Consider the following 20,757-nt stretch of genomic DNA (forward strand, 5'->3'; position numbering starts at 1 on the left):
TCAAAAATACTTAATTTGAAGGCCGGAAATAGAAACAAAAAACAATTTAAAAATTGTTAGGTTGTTAGACTAAAACCAATTTTTAAAAAATATTGAAACTTTGATCGAAACTGTCTTTCTCTCTGCCAATCACCACCCCCTTCACTCAGGTCACGTGACGTTCAATCAACTCGGGAAGGGGGCGGGGCGGGTTATCTCGCTCGTGACCACGCCCCGAATGTATAGGAACTCATGCACGCGCCTCAGGTACGGAGCGCACAGGTGTGTTAGCAGGTAACTTTTACAGCAACTCTGTCTGGATGTTTCACCCGCGGCAACGATGAAGAAGAGCGGATGACGTCACGTTTTTCTTGGACTTTTTCCATTGTTTTAAATGTTAGTTTCTTAAAATGGATTGGACTTTCAGCAAACACAGTGACTTTTTACTCGTCGTGTGCACTGTTTTATGTCTCCTCCATGCCGGTGGAGGCGAGGTACCACCGAGACCCACCCGGGGTGTGACGGTGCTGCCCCCGGTCGAGCCTGATGGGCCCCACGCCTACCCGGAGCCCGAAAAGGACAGTCTACCCGTTTTCACCATGGACTATCCTAGAATACAAATACCATTTGAGATCACTCTGTGGGTGTTGCTGGCCTCTTTTGCAAAAATTGGTAAGTAACTTTGGAAAGTAAAGATTTTTAATTTATTGTCATTAAATTAAACAATGCAGGCGGCCATGTTGGGCTGGATATGACATTTAAGCTAGCTGCTTGTTTTTTTGTAGCTCTTGTCTATTTTCTTACTATATTTTAATGTTCATATTTACAAACATACTTAAAGATACAGAAAACAATGGCTATTACTCTCTAAATGGGAGGAAATGAGGTTTAAGTGGTATTAAAAGTTGCTAATGTTGTACAATGTTGTACCCATTAAACGTCAAGAGTACTAAAGTCAAGTTTTAAACCCCGTGGCAAGTTATTGCTCCACAAAAATACTTATTTTTGTGAGTATATGCCCCCAAAAAGGTTAGTGGTGTACTATTTACACCATGTGGCATAACGTGCATTAGAACGAACCATTACGCTATGGTATGGGCAGTATAGCTCGGTTGGTAGAGTGGCCGTGCCAGCAACTTGAGGGTTCTAGGTTCGATTCCTGCTTCCGCCATCCTAGTCACTGCCGTTGTGTCCTTGGGCAAGACACTTTACCCACCTGCTCCCAGTGCCACCCACACTGGTTTGAATGTCCATCCATCCATCCATCTTCTTCCGCTTATCTGAGGTTGGGTCGCGGGGGCAGCAACCTAAGCAGGGAAACCCAGACTTCCCTCTCCCTCCACCCGGCGGAGGAAACTCATTTCGGCCGCTTGTACCCGTGATCTTGTCCTTTCGGTCATGACCCAAAGCTCATGACCATAGGTGAGGATGGGAACGTAGATCGACCGGTAAATCGAGAGCTTTGCCTTCCGGCTCAGCTCCTTCTTCACCACAACGGATCGATACAGCGTCCGCATTACTGAAGACGCCGCACCGATCCGCCTGTCAATCTCACGATCCACTCTTCCCTCACTCGTGAACAAGACTCCGAGGTACTTGAACTCCTCCACTTGGGGCAAGATCTCCTACCCAACCCGGAGATGGCACTAGTTTGAATGTAACTTAGATATTGGGTTTCACTATGTAAAAGTGCTTTGAGTCACTAGAGAAAAGCGCTATATAAATATAATTCACTTCACTTCACACGCTAGGTGTGGTGAAATTTGTCCTCTGCATTTGACCCATCCCCTTGTTCACCCCCTGGGAGATGAGGGGAGCAGTGAGCAGCAGCGGTGGCCGCGCCCGGAGATCATTTTGGTGATTTAACCCCCAATTCCAACCCTTGATGCTGAGTGCCAAGCAGGGAGGTGATTGCTCCTATTTTTATAGTCTTTGGTATGACTCGGCCGGGGTTTGAACTCACCACCTAACGATCTCAGGGCGGACACTCTAACCCAGACCTGGGCATTCTGCGGCCCGCGGGCCGCATCCGGCCCTTTGTGCGTCCCTGTCCGGCCCGCGTGAGGCCAATTATAAATTACAAAATAAAATTTAAAAAGTATCTATGTCGAGTGTGCAATACAACGGTGCTGCTTTTGTTTTGAAAATCGTTATTTGTATTACTTCCGTGTGGACGTATGCGTGATTGTGAGTGAATGTGAACTGCAATTACAAAATAAAGTTGAAAAAACATCTATGTCCTGCGCGCAATACAACTGTGCTGCTTTTATTTTGAAAAGTATTATTTATGGGCGTGTGTCCGTGTGTAACCTGCGAGTGAAGGTGCACATGCAGCGACAAGTGATGCACGGTTTACACCCGAGACGCCAAAAAGAGAAAAGTTGATGAGGAATGCCGTGTTTTCAACAACACATGAACTGCAAAGCAACGTCCCCTCACCTAAGGTGCGTGCCTGCGCAATTGCGCACTGCTCAAGCGTCCGCTGCGCGCAGCAAGTATATGCCGCGCACCAAATCAAATCCCATCTGAATTCTAAACAAAATAAACATATTTATTCTATGGAATTTTGCAATGCAACTTTGAGTGACAGTGACAACAAGCGGCCCCAATGGTGTTCGTCAACACCGTTCAATTGAACACCGTTCAATTATTGTAACGTCTATCGAGATGCTTCGAGGACAGGAATTATATCGATCACTTTATTGAACAAAACTGTTTATATTCGGACATAACCACACCAAAAACATGAGTAAAACAATTCTATCTCGAAAAACTAGTCATTTTCTGCCGTACAAACCAGGCCAAAACCAACTTGTCATCTGTCACCAACACGCATAGCATTAAATCACTGGTGCGTTTAAGGCCACACAAAAAGTCGGACAACTCAAACACCACACAAAGTTACACTATGACTCCTCAGTCATACGTGTGCTTATTTTACTGTAATTTATTATTAATGTTAATTTATATATATTAGTCATGGAATGCTGTTACACACACTATGTTGAAGTATTACTATTATTATTATTATTATTATTATTTATCTTACGGTATATATCAAAAATAATATTGAGCAAAATTTAATTGAAATATTGTCGATGTGGCCCTCCAGCAGTGCTCGGGTAGCTCATGCGGCCCCCGGTAAAAATTAATTGCCCACCCCTGCTCTAACCACAAGGCCACTGAGCAGGTGTGTCAAAAGTACAACAAAAATTAAACGTATTTAAGCCCAGCAGCAAATCAATGTACCACTAAAACAGGGGTGTCCAAACTTTTTCCACTGAGGGCCGCTCACTGAAAAATGAAAGAATGCAAAGGGGCCCCTAATGGTTTAAATATATATTTTAACCATTAGGACTTCCCTCAATTTTGGTGAATGTTAAAGGTCCCGGAGACCCTAAGGTGTTAAAAATAAGTCATTTATTAATATTTGTTTTACTTTCAAAACCTAAATATCTATAGATCAACTTCAGATCAATCTGTTGCCATAACGTCTTTATTTTTTAAAATGTTTTATGCACTTTCCCCCCCCCAAAAAAAACATGTTTGTTACAGCAAAAACACAGTGTGCCATATTTTCCCCAAAACATTTTTCAAAATGTAATTTGTGGTGTGAAGTAATTGGAACCTTAAATCGGTAAATAATTCATAAAAATGTTGCTTTTGATTAATTAATATTTTTTGAACAATGACAGTTAAAACAGCACATGGCTCAGGGGCAGCACGGTGGTATAGGGGTTAGTGCATGTGCCTCACAATACAAAGGTCCTGAGTTCAATCCCGGCCTCGGGATCTTTCTGTGTGGAGTTTGCATGTTCTCCCCGTGACTGCGTGGGTTCCCTCCGCGTACTCTGGCTTCCTCCCACCTCCAAAGACATGCACCTGGGGATAGGTTGATTGGCAACACTAAATTGGCCCTAGTGTGTGAATGTGAGTGTGAATGTTGTCTGTCTATCTGTGTTGGCCCTGCGATGAGTTGGCGACTTGTCCAGGGTGTACCCCGCCTTCCGCCCGAATGCAGCTGAGATAGGCTCCAGCACCCCCCGCGACCTTGAAAGGGACAAACGGTAGGAAATGGATGGATGGACAGTTAAAACAAAGTCTGAGTAAAGGTCTCGAGGATCCTAACGTCCCAAACTTATAAAAGTGTTACAAATAAGTCATATCAATGTACATTATTTTTTACTTTCAACACTTAAATGTCAAGATCAACTATCCGTCGATGAAAATCTTAATTTCCCCTCAGGGATTAATAAAGTATTTCTGATTCTGAAATTAAAATGACCAATTAACTAATAAACCCCTTGTTTGTTAATCCCATCCTCACGTATGGTCATGAGCTTTGGGTTATGACAGAAGGGACAAAATCACGGCTACAAGCGGCCAAAGTGTGTTTCCTCCGTCAGGAGTAGACCATGGGGAAGACCCTATGCCCCAAGATCCCCCGGGAAGTTTTGTCTAATTTAGCGAGGTTTTAATAATAAAGCTACACAATTGTCCTAATTTGTGCAATTTAAATTAATATACTCCATATGTTTGCTTCCTGGGTCCACGGGGCCTGTATCTTGAGGCTTTTTGAGCCTTTTAGACCACCATAGTTCTCCCACAACTCCTCCTGGGTGGCAAAGTGATGCCTGACTTGAAAGTAGGAGCTCAGAACATTCAAGAAGACTCCTATCCCAGTTGAAATACATGCTCCTTACAACCATCGTCTTCCGTTTATCCGAAGTCGGGTTGCGGGGGCAGCAGCCTTAGCTAATTTGTTTCAGCTCTTCCCGGGGGATCTTGGGGCATAGGGTCTTCCCCATGGTCTACTCCTGACAGAGGAAACACACTTTGGCCGCTTGTAGCCGTGATTTTGTCCCTTCTGTCATAACCCAAAGCTCATGACCATACGTGAGGATGGGATTAACAAACAAGGGGTTTATTGGTTTATTGGTGTGGTGTGTGTCCAGGTTTCCATGTGTACAACAAAATGACCATTTGGGTTCCCGAGTCGTGCCTCCTGATCAGCATCGGCCTCATCGTGGGCGCCATCATGCACTCCGTCAACGAGGAGCCCCCCGCCGTGCTTACCAGCAACGTCTTCTTCCTCTACATGCTCCCCCCGATCGTGCTGGACTCGGGCTACTTCATGCCTACCCGGCCTTTCTTCGAGAACATGGGCACGGTGCTATGGTTCGCCGTGGTGGGCACCCTGTGGAACAGCATCGGCATCGGCATGTCGCTCTTCGCCATATGCCAGATCGAGGCGTTTGGCGTGCAGGACATCAACCTCCAGGAGAACCTGCTCTTCGCCGCCATCATTTCGGCCGTGGACCCCGTGGCGGTGCTGAGCGTGTTCGAGGACGTGTCGGTCAACGAGCAGCTCTACATCGTGGTGTTTGGAGAGTGTCTCTTCAACGACGCCGTCACTGTGGTGAGTTGTTGTCTTCCTTTCTGAGGGCGAGTGCTTGTTTCGGTGGCTTGAAGCAATGCGGTTATCACACACAAGGAACGACAACGTGTGTAGCTGTGTTCACATGTTGTATTTGACTTTTTCCTGGTAGAACACGACAACAGTGTAGCCTAGAGCGACATTGGTGCACGGTTATCCATGTTTTTATTTAGCAACATACTTCCTGGTTTAAGGACAGTTTGTGCATGATTCAGTATCGAGGTGACACAAAAGACAAACATTTTTTACATATACACTACCGTTCAAAAGTTTGGGGTCACATTGAAATGTCCTTATTTTTGAAGGAAAAGCACTGTACTTTTCAATGAAGATAACTTTAAACTAGTCTTAACTTTAAAGAAATACACTCTATACATTGCTAATGTGGTAAATGACTATTCTAGCTGCAAATGTCTGGTTTTTGGTGCAATATCTACATAGGTGTATAGAGGCCCATTTCCAGCAACTATCACTCCAGTGTTCTAATGGTACAATGTGTTTGCTCATTGGCTCAGAAGGCTAATTGATGATTAGAAAACCCTTGTGCAATCATGTTCACACATCTGAAAACAGTTTAGCTCGTTACAGAAGCTACAAAACTGACCTTCCTTTGAGCAGATTGAGTTTCTGGAAGATCACATTTGTGGGGTCAATTAAACGCTCAAAATGGCGAGAAAAAGAGAACTTTCATCTGAAACTCGACAGTCTATTCTTGTTCTTAGAAATGAAGGCTATTCCACAAAATTGTTTGGGTGACCCCAAACTTTTGAACGGTAGTGTAAAACGTCAGATTACTTTCTGTATTCTATAGAAAAATGTAATTTCAATATAACTGTAAATGACTAGACTCTACAATTTGCATTGTAAGGGCTAAATTAATCCGTTGACTTTTGCGTAATTCACCATATAATAGTAGAGTCTAATAACCAGATTGACGCGAATATAAGACAGGTAATTTTTTTTTAATACAAAAGCAAAGAAGAAAAAATAAAATATTGTGTTTTTAATATAGGTCATATATTATGAAGTGATTATCAGCATTATCTTAAAATTAGCATCATAACTTTTGCTAATAACTTATTTGCTCACAACCTTGAGACACTTTTTTTTATTAGCCCTGTAAGTCTGTGTTACTGCTGCATCTCTCCAGGCCACTGGTGTGTGTGAGTGACATGAAGAAAAGCTCTCACTCTCCCTTTTTTTTCTCGAGGAAAAGGTGAATACTGTAAACTGTTCATTCAGGACAAGCAAAATAAAAAAACAACAACATTAAAACTTCCCCGACATAATTAGACTTTTTAAATTTTGTATACAATTCTCAGCTTTTTTTTCATTTCATTGCGTTTTTTTTGCTCTTGTTTCCTACATTTTTCTCATTGTTTTTTTTCCCAACATAATGTTGCGGGCCAACAGAACTCAAGCTGCGGGCTGAAAATGACTTCCAGCTACACTTTGGACACCCCTGCTCTAAATATTGTCAAGTTGGACCATCTTCCGTCACAGCCAAAGCCGTCCCCAGCAGGGCCAACCACACTAAACCATTCAATCTCTGCCGTGTTTGTTTGTTTACCCGAGCCTTTTTGAGGCGGAACAAGTCACAGATGACATCTGTTTATTTGTGGGGATCCCCATTAGCTGTGCTCTTGCTAGCAGACTTGTAGCATACAGTGCATGTTAGCATGCTAAACCAACTAATCTATAAAAATAACAGTAATTTACAACATTGAACCTTTTGTCAATGTTTAAAATATAATAAGTTATAATAACAAATAGATAATGAATACATAGACTATTAACATAGACATTAACTAACGATACTACTACTGCTACTAATATTAAAAATAATAAATACAACCTCTCCCCCAAAAAAACAGAAAACTGTTTTTATTAGGTGTAAACTAGGGCTGCAACTAACAACTAATTTGATGATCGATTAATCTGTCGATTATTACTTCGATTGATCGATTAATAATCGGATAAAAGAGACAAACTACATTTCTATCCTTTCCAGTATTTTATTGAAAAAAACCAGCATACTGGCACCATACTTATTTTGATTATTGTTTCTCAGGTTTATATTAAAAAAAAATATTTAAAAAAAAGTAGTGCATGCGCATAGCATAGATCCAACGAATCGATGACTAAATTAATCGCCAACTATTTTTATAATCAAATTTAATCGATTAGTTGTTGCAGCCCTAGTGTAAACTATAATCAACAGCATCATTAAGAAATACATCCTTCACTTATGAATATTTCCTTCTGTGTATAGCGATGACCAATTAGTGTCACTGCGTATCATTAAATGGTGATTGTGGATTGGGTTGTGAAACATTATTCTAATCTAGACCAACTCCACCCTCCATTTACACTCCAGGCTGCTCCCCCTCCCCTTTTTTTATTGCCAATGACATAAAAGCAAAAAGCACTATTGTGTTCTTTCTCCTTTTTAAAGGTAGCTCTAGTTTCACAACATTTCAAACAAGACTAGCAGGAACAATTCAATCATCCCACGAGTGTCAGGGTTTCTCCGGCACATATAAAGTTCAGTTGGGAGTTTATTTGCTCGGATGTCGCCAAACCAGTTTGTCTGAGGTCAGTCTTGCAAATGTGATAGGAAGGGTTAACATGCGTGCATCGTCAACATCCCAAACTGGACTGCTGGCACTTAAAAGACGACCCCCCTTCCACACACTCGCAACCACCCCACCCCTCCTTGTATTACTGTAGTCAAACACTCCCCCCTACATTTAACTTGCTTTGGCGTGGCCACAAACTGTGTTTACTACACAGTAGTCCAACTGCTCAAGACAAACGTTTGTACAGCGGCTAAGAAGCCACTCAGTGGGCACTTTATTAGGTACACCTGCACTACGTAATGACATCCAAAACAAGCATTGTATTGAAAATCACATTGTATTTTCAAACAGTGTATTACTTTTCATTGTCTTATCGTAAATATGAACTGGTTTTATTTGCTGCAAGACTTCCTGTTGCGCCAAGCTAAGGGTCGGGACCCAAAGTGGGTCACATGCTTTATTTGGCAGCTGATTGTCAGTTAAACATTTAATATTGTCGAATTGATCAAATTAGGGCTTTTGAAATCATGTTTGTTGAGGTAAATTCGTGTCTTTTGTTTTTTTCAAATACTTTGACGTATCAACGGAGATGTTCTTCAAATGTACTGATTATCACACAATCGCTGTATTGTGATACTAATGTTGTTGCTTGTGGTGTCCCGATCCGATATCAGGTACCAGTCTGATATAAGCGACAAACAAGTAATGGATTATATTGTTTGGCATCTGAAAGCTGGACCAAAACTTGGTCTTTCCTTGTATTTTAATCAAGTCATTTACAAAAGGTAAACAATGGTGTCCTAAGTGCGGCCCGGGGGCCATTTGTGGCCCGCAGGTCATTTTTTAACGGCCCCACGGCACATTTTAAGAATACGATTGAAAACAATTAAAAACATGATAAGTGGTATAAAAGAGCAAACAGGTGAAATGTAACAAGAAAATGTCGCAATGTATACTCTAATAACACAAAGCTGCCATGCAGGCTGTTTCTTTCTTCAATGTCATTATGAATTATTGACCTATTCAAAGCTCCAACTACGTCACATCTGAGATATTTTGGGGGAAAATGTTGCATATTTTGTGTTTGCCATATAAAAAACTGAGCTGTTTTTTATAAAGAAGGGCCTAAAACAAACAAACGAAAAACATAAACAACAATAAAACGTATAATTGACGGATAGATCTGAAGTTGATCTCGAGACTATTGTGTTAAAAGTAAACAGTAAAAAAAAAATATATATATATTTTTTAACACTATAATTATTTGGATCCCCAATAATTTTAGTGTGATTTGTTTTTAAGTGTCATTGCTCAAAAAAAAAAAAAAAAGAATTCAAATCAATGTTGTTATGAGTTATTGACCTTTTTAAGGCTCCAATTATTATATACCGTAATCTCAAATATTCCACTTGAAAATATTGCATATTTTGTATTTTTTCCATAAAAAAACTGGGTTTTCTTTGACAACAAGAGCATAAAACTTAAATCTTTAAAACTGTTATATTGACAGATAGACCTAATGTTAATCTAGTGATTTAAAACTTGAATAATAATAAAAATAATAATACTGAATAATGACACATTTTTAATATTTTTTTGACCAAAACCCTTTGGGGTCCCCGGGATCAAGCCTGAGTGGAGGCCTAAATGTATATTTTTTATACATATATTGTATTGGTTTTTAAAATAAAAAATATCAAAATGGCCCCCGCTTGCTTTGATTTTTCAGAATGCGGCCCTCAGTGGAAAAAGTTTGGACACCCCTGTGGTAGGCCATAGCCTACTAGGCTACTATGAGCTAGCAGATACACAACAGCTAAGCACACAATAGCACACAAGCTAGACATACCTAATAAAGGTGCTATTTGCAACTTTATCGCAGTGAACATTTTTCAAAGCAAAAAAATATAACAAGAGCACCACCGGCTAGCTTGTTTTACCATTAGCGGTTTAACAGAATACATTTGTCCATATTTTTCACAATTACAAAGTTTATGTGATAAAAATGTTTGTATAAAATGACTGGTGTTTACGGCGTCACTCACCCTGTCTCGCCAACAAGTACGGGCAGGAAGCGCGTGCACACATACAAAAGCAGTCCAAGAAAAGCAACAAACAATTTGCAGTCATGTGTTTGTTATGATAGAATATCCATTCAATATAATAATAGAATATACATTCAATGACAGCTAACACTAGCTATCCAAATTGCTATTATTAGCTAACAACACCTAAAGCTGATGCGTGTGCATGTGTTACGTTTAATTACATCACTGTGTACGAGAAACCGTAAGAGGGCGGGATATACAGGATAAAATACATGGGATAGTTGGTGCCCTCTTGGCATTTGTGTAAATGGTGCAAACAGCTTCTTTAAGTGTCTTTAATTGAACAATATCACAGTCTAAAACACATTTGTTTAATATAAGCGGGTATCAAATAATTATAGTTGAATAGTACACATAAAAAGTCTCCACATTAGAAAATATCCAGTAACAAATGTGTTTGCATCATTACGTTTACTGCGCCTCGAGCTTAACCTGCTGAATTATTGTGACCACTAGGTGTCACAAAAAAAAGTAATCATCACTCCACTTCAACTGAAACTCAACAAGTCCATTCCAGCCGGTCAATAATGAATCTTAGTGTTTTATACCTACCATTGTTCTCTGTGTGTGAGTCGTTTGACTTAAGCAAACCTTTTCTAACTTTCCACGCTACAAAATATTACAAGTATAGATAATTTGTTCTGATATCGTATCAGCTCAATAGCCGTATCGTTCAATACTCAAGGCTCCAATATCGGTATCACATGGGAAGTGAAAAAGTGGTAAATCGGGGCACCCGTAGTTATTGCCGGAAAAAATATGATTTTGTTTCGCATATCAGTCTGTAATTCTAACCTGTATTGCACACTACTTTATTTACATAGATATTGTAAAATATAGCGTGGAACATATTTTTTCTTTAAGTATTGATTATCACACAATCGCTATATTGTGATACTAATGTGATATTACTGGCAAAATATGGAAACATGTCACAAGGCATACATTGTGTGGGGTCATTTACATCTGTATGTATTATAGATGTTTTGTCGCATTTTGATATTCCAATGTTATCATATCACATTTGCCAACTATTCCCCAGTGTAGGTGATTATTTCCACTACCGCTGTATCGCGTTATCACCGCAATGTGTAATACTATGATATCGTATCGCAAGTTAATCTGCGATCCCCACCCTTGATAACCACCTTGTTTTCTTCCAGGTTTTGTACAACATGTTCAACTTTGTGGCGGAGATGCCGGTGGTGGAGCCGGTGGACGTCTTCCTGGGTGTGGCCCGCTTCTTCATAGTGGGCCTGGGCGGGATGGGCTTCGGCGTCCTATTCGGCATCGTGGCGGCCTTCACCACCAGGTTCACCTCCAAGGTGCGGGAGATCGAGCCGCTCTTCATCTTCATGTACAGTTACCTGGCCTACCTGGTGGCCGAGCTCTTCGCCATCTCGTCCATCATGGCGTGAGTAGACGCCGGCAGCGAAACAACGAGGAATGGTTCAGGTTTTAACTGTGTCTTCCCTGGAGCAGCATCGTGACGTGCGCCCTGACCATGAAGTACTACGTGGAGGAGAACGTGTCGCAGCGCTCGTGCACCACCATCCGCCACGTGGTGAAGATGCTGGGCTCCATCTCAGAAACCCTCATCTTCTTCTTCCTGGGCGTGGTCGCCATAACGACAGAGCACGAGTGGAACTGGGGCTACATCCTCTTCACGCTGCTCTTTGCCTTCCTGTGGAGAGGCCTCGGTAAAGAAGCGCCCACCTAAAAGTTCCCCTTTTGTTGCGGATCTTCATTCCATCTTCTTCCTCTTCCTCCCTGGCAGGTGTCCTGGTGCTGACACAAATCATTAACCCCTTCCGCACCATTCCCTTCAACCTGAAGGATCAGTTTGGCCTGGCCTACGGTGGCCTGCGAGGTGCTATTTCATTCGCCCTCGCCTTCACTCTGCCCGATAATATCGGCCGCAAACAGCTCTTCGTCACCGCCACCATCGTCATCATCATCTTCACTGTCTTTCTGCAGGTGGGTAGCCCCAATATTCTTTTCAATGATTTTCACCTTTTTTCAGTTAAATTTCATGTTTAAAAACACAATAATGCTCCGTTTTAGTACTCATTTAGCATTCACTCTATACTAAAAGTTTCTAATAACATCTTAACTAAGCTAACTAACTTATTCTAAACGGCTTTGAACTACTCAACAATTAACATATCATTCAACAAGAGTGGCACTCCATAACCAGCTGTCAAGGTGCTATTCCACTCCAGTCCAGTAGATAGTGGTAATGCACGTTACAATGTGTGAAAAAACAAAAACTGTAAGCTTTTTTTTGTTGGTCACTGTCCTACTTGAGAGTTTATAATTTTGATGAGGTAAAGAAAATGAGGAAAATTAATAAGTAAAACAATTTATAATTTAAACATAATTATTTAGGAGAAAAAAAACGGAGTATTTATCAATCTTTCATTGTCACCCGTCCATTACAATTTAGACTCTCCAATCAATCTATTCATTTACACCTAGCGCTTTTATAAAATGAAACGTTAATTTAAATTTAATCAAATGTCATTTCAATTTAAATAAAATTTCACTTAAATAAAAATAATACAAATTGAATGGTTTGTGAAGCCCTTGAAGGCATTTGTGATTATAAATAAACTTTGAATGATTAATTTAAACAGTATTATATGCATTTATTTGCATATTTATAGATAATAATATTAATTGTTTTTCTAAATGTATTTCAGAATTATTAGAATAACTCCATAACCAAAATAATCGATTATACTTGGACAACAAAAGTGTATTATTTTTTATTTTACGTTGTTATTATTACAAAATTAAAAAATACCAAAATGTTATTATTTTGATCATCTGAAGAATCACAAGAAGAATAAGTAAAAACATGTATGATATAAAAATAGAATGTAGCTAACAAAGCTTTCATTGTCTCCTGTCCATTACAAGGTAGACTCTCCAATTCTAATCAATATATTTATTTTCTTCCTATGTCAATTAAAATGTCATGTAAATAAAACAATTCACATTAAATTGAATTTAAATTAGATGTAAATTATATTACATTTAATTTAATTCAAATATTCTAATGTTAGATTCTTCCTTATTCATTGTATTTTCTTGTATTCACAATATTCAAAATACCAGTATCAATAATCTATTTTGTATGTCTTTCTACAGTGTCAAAATAAACCGAGCATTATTATTTTTGTAAAGCCAAAATGTTCTTATTGGATCGCAATGGATGGTGCAGGTATACTTAATGTCACTTCTAGTGACACTGTATGTTCTGATTTGTTAAATGCGGTCTTGCAGGGCATCAGCATCCGGCCTTTGATCGAGTTTATCAACGTGCGCAGAACCAACCGCAATCTGGAGACCATCAATGTGGAGGTCCATTGCAGGGTACAACATACACTTTTATTTGTTCTGTTGTTGTTTTGTGTTTAACCGCCTGTCCTCTCTGTGCTGTCAGCTGATGGAGCACACGATCGCTGGCATTGAGGACCTGTGTGGACAGTGGAGTCACTTCTACTGGAAGGACAAGTGAGTGTCCTTTAGAACACAAGTGAAACTCACTGGCAGACATTTTTGCTTCTCTTGTTCAGTTTCCTCTTGTTGTGGTTTTTATTGAATGATGTCTCCCATTGTCCGCCAGGGAAGTTTGGACAGAGGTGTCATGTTCAGCTGCTAGACTGGTTTTGATCTTTTGCCTAAACCTCTTAAAACAGTTCCTCATTAGTGGTTGGCTCTTTTACTACAAATCACCCTTCAAAATTTACTCACCAATAATAATAATAATAATAATAATAATAATAGATTTTATTTGTAAAAAAGCACTTTATATTGAGTAAACAATCTCAAAGTGCTACAGTGTATTAAAATGAATAAATTAAATAAATAAAAAAAAGATAATAAAGAAATAAATACAAATAAAAACTAGAACAGCCAAATAGCTATAGCTAGTATGCACATATCTAAAAAAAAAGGCTTTTTTAAAAAGAAGGGCTTTTAAGCCTTTTTTTAAAAGCATCCACAGTCTGTGGTGCCCTCAGGTGGTCAGGGAGAGCGTTCCACAGACTGGGAGCGGCGGAGCAATCACTTGCCGCCAATGCTGAGCAAATTACTTAATAATAATAATAATAACAACAGTAACAATGCCTCTGAATTATAAAGTGTTATACCACTTGTTATTCTTTTAATCTTTTTACCAAAACGACCAAGAAATTAAAAAAATGTGACATTCAACTTCAGCTTTGTAAGGGTTTCTAAGAAAAAGCAAAACTTAAAAGATCTGGGATGTTGTTTTGGTTTGTGAATAACTTGAAAGCACTTGATTAAGGGCTGTACAAATAAACTTTGATTGATTAATTTAGACAGTATAATATGCATTTATTTGTATATTTATAGAGAATATTAAATAATATTCTAAATACATGATTTATTTCAGAATTATAGAATAATTCCATAAGCAAAATAGTTGCTTAACACCTGGACAACAAAAGTATATTATTTTTATTTTACATTGTTATTATTACAAAATTTAACTACACCAAAATGTTGTTAGTATTTTAATTTGTCTTTTTTTCCTTTTACTAAAACCCTCACAAAAACAATTCTGATTAAAAGAAAGTTGTACATTTGTTTTGGATACGTATTTTGAATTTAATTGAAATATTTCATTATTATTTTTACATTTGATTACTTTAACGTAATTTTACAGTTTATTGTCAAGTGTTTTTTAAAATAAGTTGTTCTTTATTTTAATGTATTTTAAAATTTACTTTGAATAGATATTATTTAAATGTGTATTACAAATGATGCTAATTTTACTGGCCTACTGTTAAACTTGTACTTTTTAATTTTGTTGGTTTTTATCTTTGAGATTAAAATTGATAGATTAAATACAATCTCAATGATGTGAGACAGACTGAGTCCGGAGTCTAACAAGACTTTTGCCGTCAGGTTTATGAAGTTTAACAATCGCATCCTGCGTCGCATCCTCATCCGGGACAACCGGGCCGAGTCCAGCATCGTGGCGCTGTACAAGAAGCTGGAGCTGCAGAACGCCATGGAGATCCTGGACACGGTGTCAGGAGACATCAGCCCCGCGCCGTCCATCGCCTCTCTGCAGTACGACACGTCTTTCCTTCTTCTTCCTTTGTGTGCTTTGCTGCACTCATTAATTGTCAATGTGTTGCAGTGAGGAGAAGAAAGGCCTTGTTAAACCCAAGAAGAAGTTCTTGGCTGCTGAGTTGAGGAACATGCATGACATTCTGGCCAAAAACATGTATAAGATCAGACAACAGGTACGCTCTTCTTTTTTTTTTCTTTTGATTTATAATTAAAATTCCTTATCCATCACACACGCAGGAATCAAACACACACTTGTGTGGTTTTTGGCTGACCATTTTTCCACATTTAAAATCATTGAAGTCATCATCGGTTTGCTTCCACACAAATTTGCATCAGTATGTTTTGCATAAGCACCGACTGGCCTGCAGGCAAAATAAAAGTGTGTGTGCACGTGCGCGCTTCTATAAACTCATAAATATCAACAAATTATCAATATAAAACAAGCTAATAACTTTTTCTAAATGTATTTTGTTTAGTTTATGACGACAATTGTGGCGAAACGTGCCGAGGCTTCGAGGCGTGTCGAGTAACGAAGGGGGCGTTTCCGCAAAGCGCGTATCGAGGCTTGCTTCATGACTGACTGTTCCGGGATGCGGTTCAGATTTTGCCGGGTGATTCGACAACTCATAACTCATTTGTTGTGGTCAGTTCGGAATCTGGATAGAAAATACTATTTAAAATGCCACCAGAATTAAAAAATGACTGCAAACTTCATCCAAACTGGTTACCGCTTTGCCATGAAGATCAAATAGCTAAATTGTGTTTGATTAACCGGCACACCTTGGGTAGTGTGAAGTGAAGTGAATTATATTTATATAGCGCTTTTCTCTAGTGACTCAAAGCGCTTTTACATAGTTAGACTTAGACTTCCTTTTTATTGTCATTCAAATTTGAACTTTACAGCACATATAAGAACGACATTTCGTTACATAAGCTCATGGTAGTGCAGGATAAAAAAGCAATAAGGTGCATATATAAATAAATAAATATATATAAATAATATATAAATACATATATAAAATAAATAAATATATATAAATAAATAAATAGATTACTGTACAGATAAATATATTGCACTTTTTCACATGCGTCCACATTTATGGATTTATGTTATATTGTCTTTTTTATTCCAGCGAGATAATCCATTTTGGGGGGAGTTGAGGGGATAATTTAATTATGATGCGTTCAAGAGTGAAACCCAATATCTAAGTTACATTTAAACCAGTGTGGGTGGCACTGGGAGCAGGTGGGTAAAGTGTCTTGCCCAAGGACACAACGGCAGTGACTAGGATGGCGGAAGCGGGGATCGAACCTGGAACCCTCAAGTTGCTGGCACGGCCACTCTACCAACCGAGCTATACTGCCCATACCGTAGCGTAATGGTTCGTTCTAATGCACGTTATGCCACATGATGTGGGTTTGATTCTCAGCAACATCAGTTTTTGAAACATGTTTATCACTGTAAACATTACCTTTAACGAAGTAAGGCATTCTGTATTTATTATTTTTTATCCAGCCACCAGAAATCAATAGCTGGATGATGGAGACGTTTTGTCAAGAAAAAAAAATTGCTTAAAACCAAAAAATTAACTAAATGTCCTCTGTTCTGTACATCGATTGTCCAAGTTAAATTATATTGTCATCTTTCTCTTTATTTCTCAAGGTGACGGAAAAACATAATACAACCTGCCATATCATATGATTCTACCATGTTGGCAAAATACAAACACACAATACATATACATATATAACACAAAAAACATATTTTATTATACTTTTTTGATTTAACTAGCAAAACCACTTTGTCAAACATTTATTGTGATTCATTGTCATTTCCAAGAGCCATATCAGACGCAACATTTCAATGCATCGCACATTGTGGTTAAAGGCCTACTGAAATGAATTTTTTTTATTTAAACGGGGATAGCAGATCTATTCTATGTGTCATACTTGATCATTTCGCGATATTGCCATATTTTTGCTGAAAGGATTTAGTATAGAACAACGACGATAAAGATTGCAACTTTTGGTATCTGATAAAAAAAAGGCTTGCACCTACCGGAAGTAGCGTGACGTAGTCAGTTGAACATATACGCAAAGTTCCCTATTGTTTACAATGATGGCCGCATGAAGTGAGAGAGATTCGGACCGAGAAAGCGACAATTTCCCCATTAATTTGAGCGAGGATGAAAGATTTGTGGATGAGTAAAGTGCAAGTGAAGGACTAGTGGGGAGTTGAAGCTATTCAGATAGGGAAGATGCTGTGAGAGCCGAGGGTGACCTGATATTCAGCTGGGAATGACTACAACAGTAAATAAACACAAGACATATATATACTCTATTAGCCACAACACAACCAGGCTTATATTTAATATGCCACAAATTAATCCTGCATAAAAACACCTGCGTGTTTGTTATGCTAGCTCCTAGCTCCTCTGCTAGCTCCTAGCTCCATAGAACACGCCAATACAATTCAAACACCTGATCAACACACACAATCACTCAGCCCAAAAGACAGTTTACCTAACCCAAGGTTCATAAAGCTTATATATTTTTAAAAAGTTACGTACGTGACGCGCACATACGGTCAAGTTATCGAATGTTTAGCAGCCAAGGCTGCATACTCACGGTACCTGATATTCAGCTGGGAATGACTACAACAGTAAATAAACACAAGACATATATATACTCTATTAGCCACAACACAACCAGGCTTATATTTAATATGCCACAAATTAATCCTGCATAATAGCACCTGCGTGTTTGTTATGCTAGCTCCTAGCTCCTCTGCTAGCTCCTAGCTCCATAGAACACGCCAATACAATTCAAACACCTGATCAACACACACAATCACTCAGCCCAAAAGACCGTTCACCTAACCCAAGGTTCATAAAGCTTATATATTTTTAAAAAGTTACGTACGTGACGCGCACGTACGGTACGGTACGTGTTATGCTAGCTCCTAGCTCCTCTGCTAGCTCCTAGCTCCATAGAACACGCCAATACAATTCAAACACATGATCAACACACACAATCACTCAGCCCAAAAGACCGTTCACCTAACCCAAGGTTCATAAAGCTTATATATTTTAAAAAAGTTACGTACATACGCAAAAAAAAGCCAAAGCTGCATACTCACAGTAGCACGTCTGCGTCTTTGTCATCCAAATCAAAGTAATCCTGGTAAGAGTCTGTGTTGTCCCAGTTCTCTACAGGCGTCTGTGTATCCAAATCAAAAGTCCTCCTGGTTAGAGTCTCTGTTATCCGAGTTCTTCCATCTTGACTGCATCTTTCGGGAATGTAAACAAAGAAGCGCCGGCTGTGTACTGTTGTGGCTGACTACGTTCGAAAAATACGTCCATTTCGCACCGACAACTTTCTTCTTTGCTTGCTTGGCTTCCTTCTCCATAATGCAATGAACATGATTGAAACAGATTCACGAACACAGATGTCCAGAATACTGTGGAATTATGAAATGAAAACAGAGCTTTTTCGTATCGGCTTCAATGTGGAAGGCATACCCGTGTTCGCCGGGCTACGTCACGCGCATACGTCATCCGCAGAGGCGTTTCGAACCGGAAGTTTAGCGGCAAATTTAAAATGTCACTTTATAAGTTAACCCGGCCGTATTGGCATGTGTTATAATGTTAAGATTTCATCATTGATATATAAACTATCAGACTGCGTGGTCGGTAGTAGTGGGTTTCAGTAGGCCTTTAAGATACGTCTGTTTGTAATCATACATTTGGCCAGCAGGTGGTGTCTTGTGCAGAAGCGTGCATTGAAGCTTTCCAGAAATGCTCAAACCAATTGGCTCAATGCCTCATCAGGCTTTATCTGACCAGACTTCATATCAGGCTGTTAAAATGACAGGACTAGTAAGTCCCTCACATATATGTAAGGAAGAAAGGGGGAAACAGCACTACCTGCTGGGCGATTGGGTAACATAACACTTTTAGTTTTAAAGTCAGTGTCAATAAACAGACATTTGTTTTGTTTGTTTTACGTCATCAGTAAACTGGACATGGCCGTGATAAGAGATACAGATGATGATGTCATGTTGTCTTCCATCAGACTGTCTCGTACACGAGCAAACACGCGCTTCCCAACGACAGTCGCACCAAGGAGATTCTAATCAGACGTCACTCCAGCGTCAGACGCAGCCTCCGCCCCGGAAGCTTCCAGAACACAGTAAGCTTGGGTCACGCATGTCTTGGAAGTGAGGAAAATGTCTTTAAAACCATCTTTGTGGCTTTTGAAGGTGGCGCCCAAATCTCAGAAGTATTTCTCACTTCCTGCTGGGAGGAGCCTAGACTCCAACTTCCCACCATTGAGGCGAAGCGACACAGGTTGAGTCAATTGTTCTTATTTGGTCTCCAAGACATAGATCACTTTTAATTCATAGTTCATGTCCATTACTACTACTATCTACTCTATAAACACATTTATATGTGTACATATATACTGTACGTGTGTAATTTGGACAACCAGGTATGGTGAAGATAAGGTACTTTTTTTAAAATTAATAAAATAAAATAAGATGAATAAAAAAGAAAGTAAAACAATATGAAAACAGTTACATAGAAACTAGTAATTAATGAAAATTAGTAAAATTAACTGTTAAAGGTTAGTACTATTAGTGGACCAGCAGCACGCACAATCATGTGTGCTTACGGACTGTATCCCTTGCAGACTGTATTGATATATATTGATATATAATGTAGGAACCAGAATATTATTAACAGAAAGAAACAACCCTTTTCTGTGAATGAGTGTAAATTGGGTTGGTGCACTAATTGTAAGTGTATCTTGTGTTTTTTATGTTGATTTAATAAAAAAATAAAAATAAAAAAAACGATACCAATAATTTCCGATATTACATTTTACCGCATTTATCGGACATCTCTAGTCTGTATGTATGTGTGTACATGTATATAGTATTGATTATATTCATTATTATTGACACATTTGTACGCTGTATGAAGGTGAAAGTATGAAAGTTAGTAAAAGAAACATACAATTCAGAGTGAAATATAAAATATGTCATGATATTGAATCAATGTTTTTGTTTGTGTTGTTTTCCCAGATGACCATGAGACCACATCAGAAGTGTCCTTTCCCGCCAGGCGCTCTCGTTTCACTGCGTCCACACGCACCTCGTCCAGAGCCGCGGTCCCTCTGCGCAGGCTGGACACCCTGGAGGAGGTCCCCCGTGTGAGCATGCTGCATGAAAGCCCGGCGCGGAGGGGCGGACACGTTATACCCGATAGCCATTCCTCGTCCGGCGAACGCCGCCTACCTGCTGCTCGCCACAGGCCAGACCCTTCTGCAAATGACGAAGACAATTTTACTGCACCGCCGGTCTGGGCTGCAGAAGCTGGAGACAACACCACACGGAATCCTCTTCTCAGGAGACCTCAATGGAACGTGAAGAAGGTTTGAACACTCTTTGACTGATATGATCAATATTTGTATCTTTTTATAATATGTCAACTATTCTAGTCTTTATATGTACCAGTAAAGGATGTTTTAATTCAAGCAAGAT

General features: G+C 39.2%; 1 protein-coding gene across 1 annotated transcript; it reads left to right on the plus strand.

The window, feature by feature from the left end:
* The first annotated feature begins 213 nt into the window (after nucleotides 1-213).
* On the plus strand, nucleotides 214-20,750 carry slc9a2 (solute carrier family 9 member 2). Its single transcript, XM_062069796.1, has 12 exons — nucleotides 214-651; nucleotides 4,935-5,398; nucleotides 11,267-11,517; nucleotides 11,586-11,803; nucleotides 11,881-12,080; nucleotides 13,392-13,481; nucleotides 13,552-13,622; nucleotides 15,042-15,209; nucleotides 15,280-15,385; nucleotides 19,287-19,403; nucleotides 19,474-19,561; nucleotides 20,299-20,750. Exons 1-12 carry the CDS (start codon nucleotides 390-392, stop codon nucleotides 20,652-20,654), a joined length of 2,391 nt encoding a protein of 796 aa, XP_061925780.1. The 5' UTR covers nucleotides 214-389; the 3' UTR covers nucleotides 20,655-20,750.
* The last annotated feature ends 7 nt before the right edge of the window (nucleotides 20,751-20,757 follow it).

This window comes from Entelurus aequoreus, linkage group LG14, assembly GCF_033978785.1.
Source record: "Entelurus aequoreus isolate RoL-2023_Sb linkage group LG14, RoL_Eaeq_v1.1, whole genome shotgun sequence".
Classification (NCBI taxonomy): Eukaryota; Metazoa; Chordata; class Actinopteri; order Syngnathiformes; family Syngnathidae; genus Entelurus; species Entelurus aequoreus.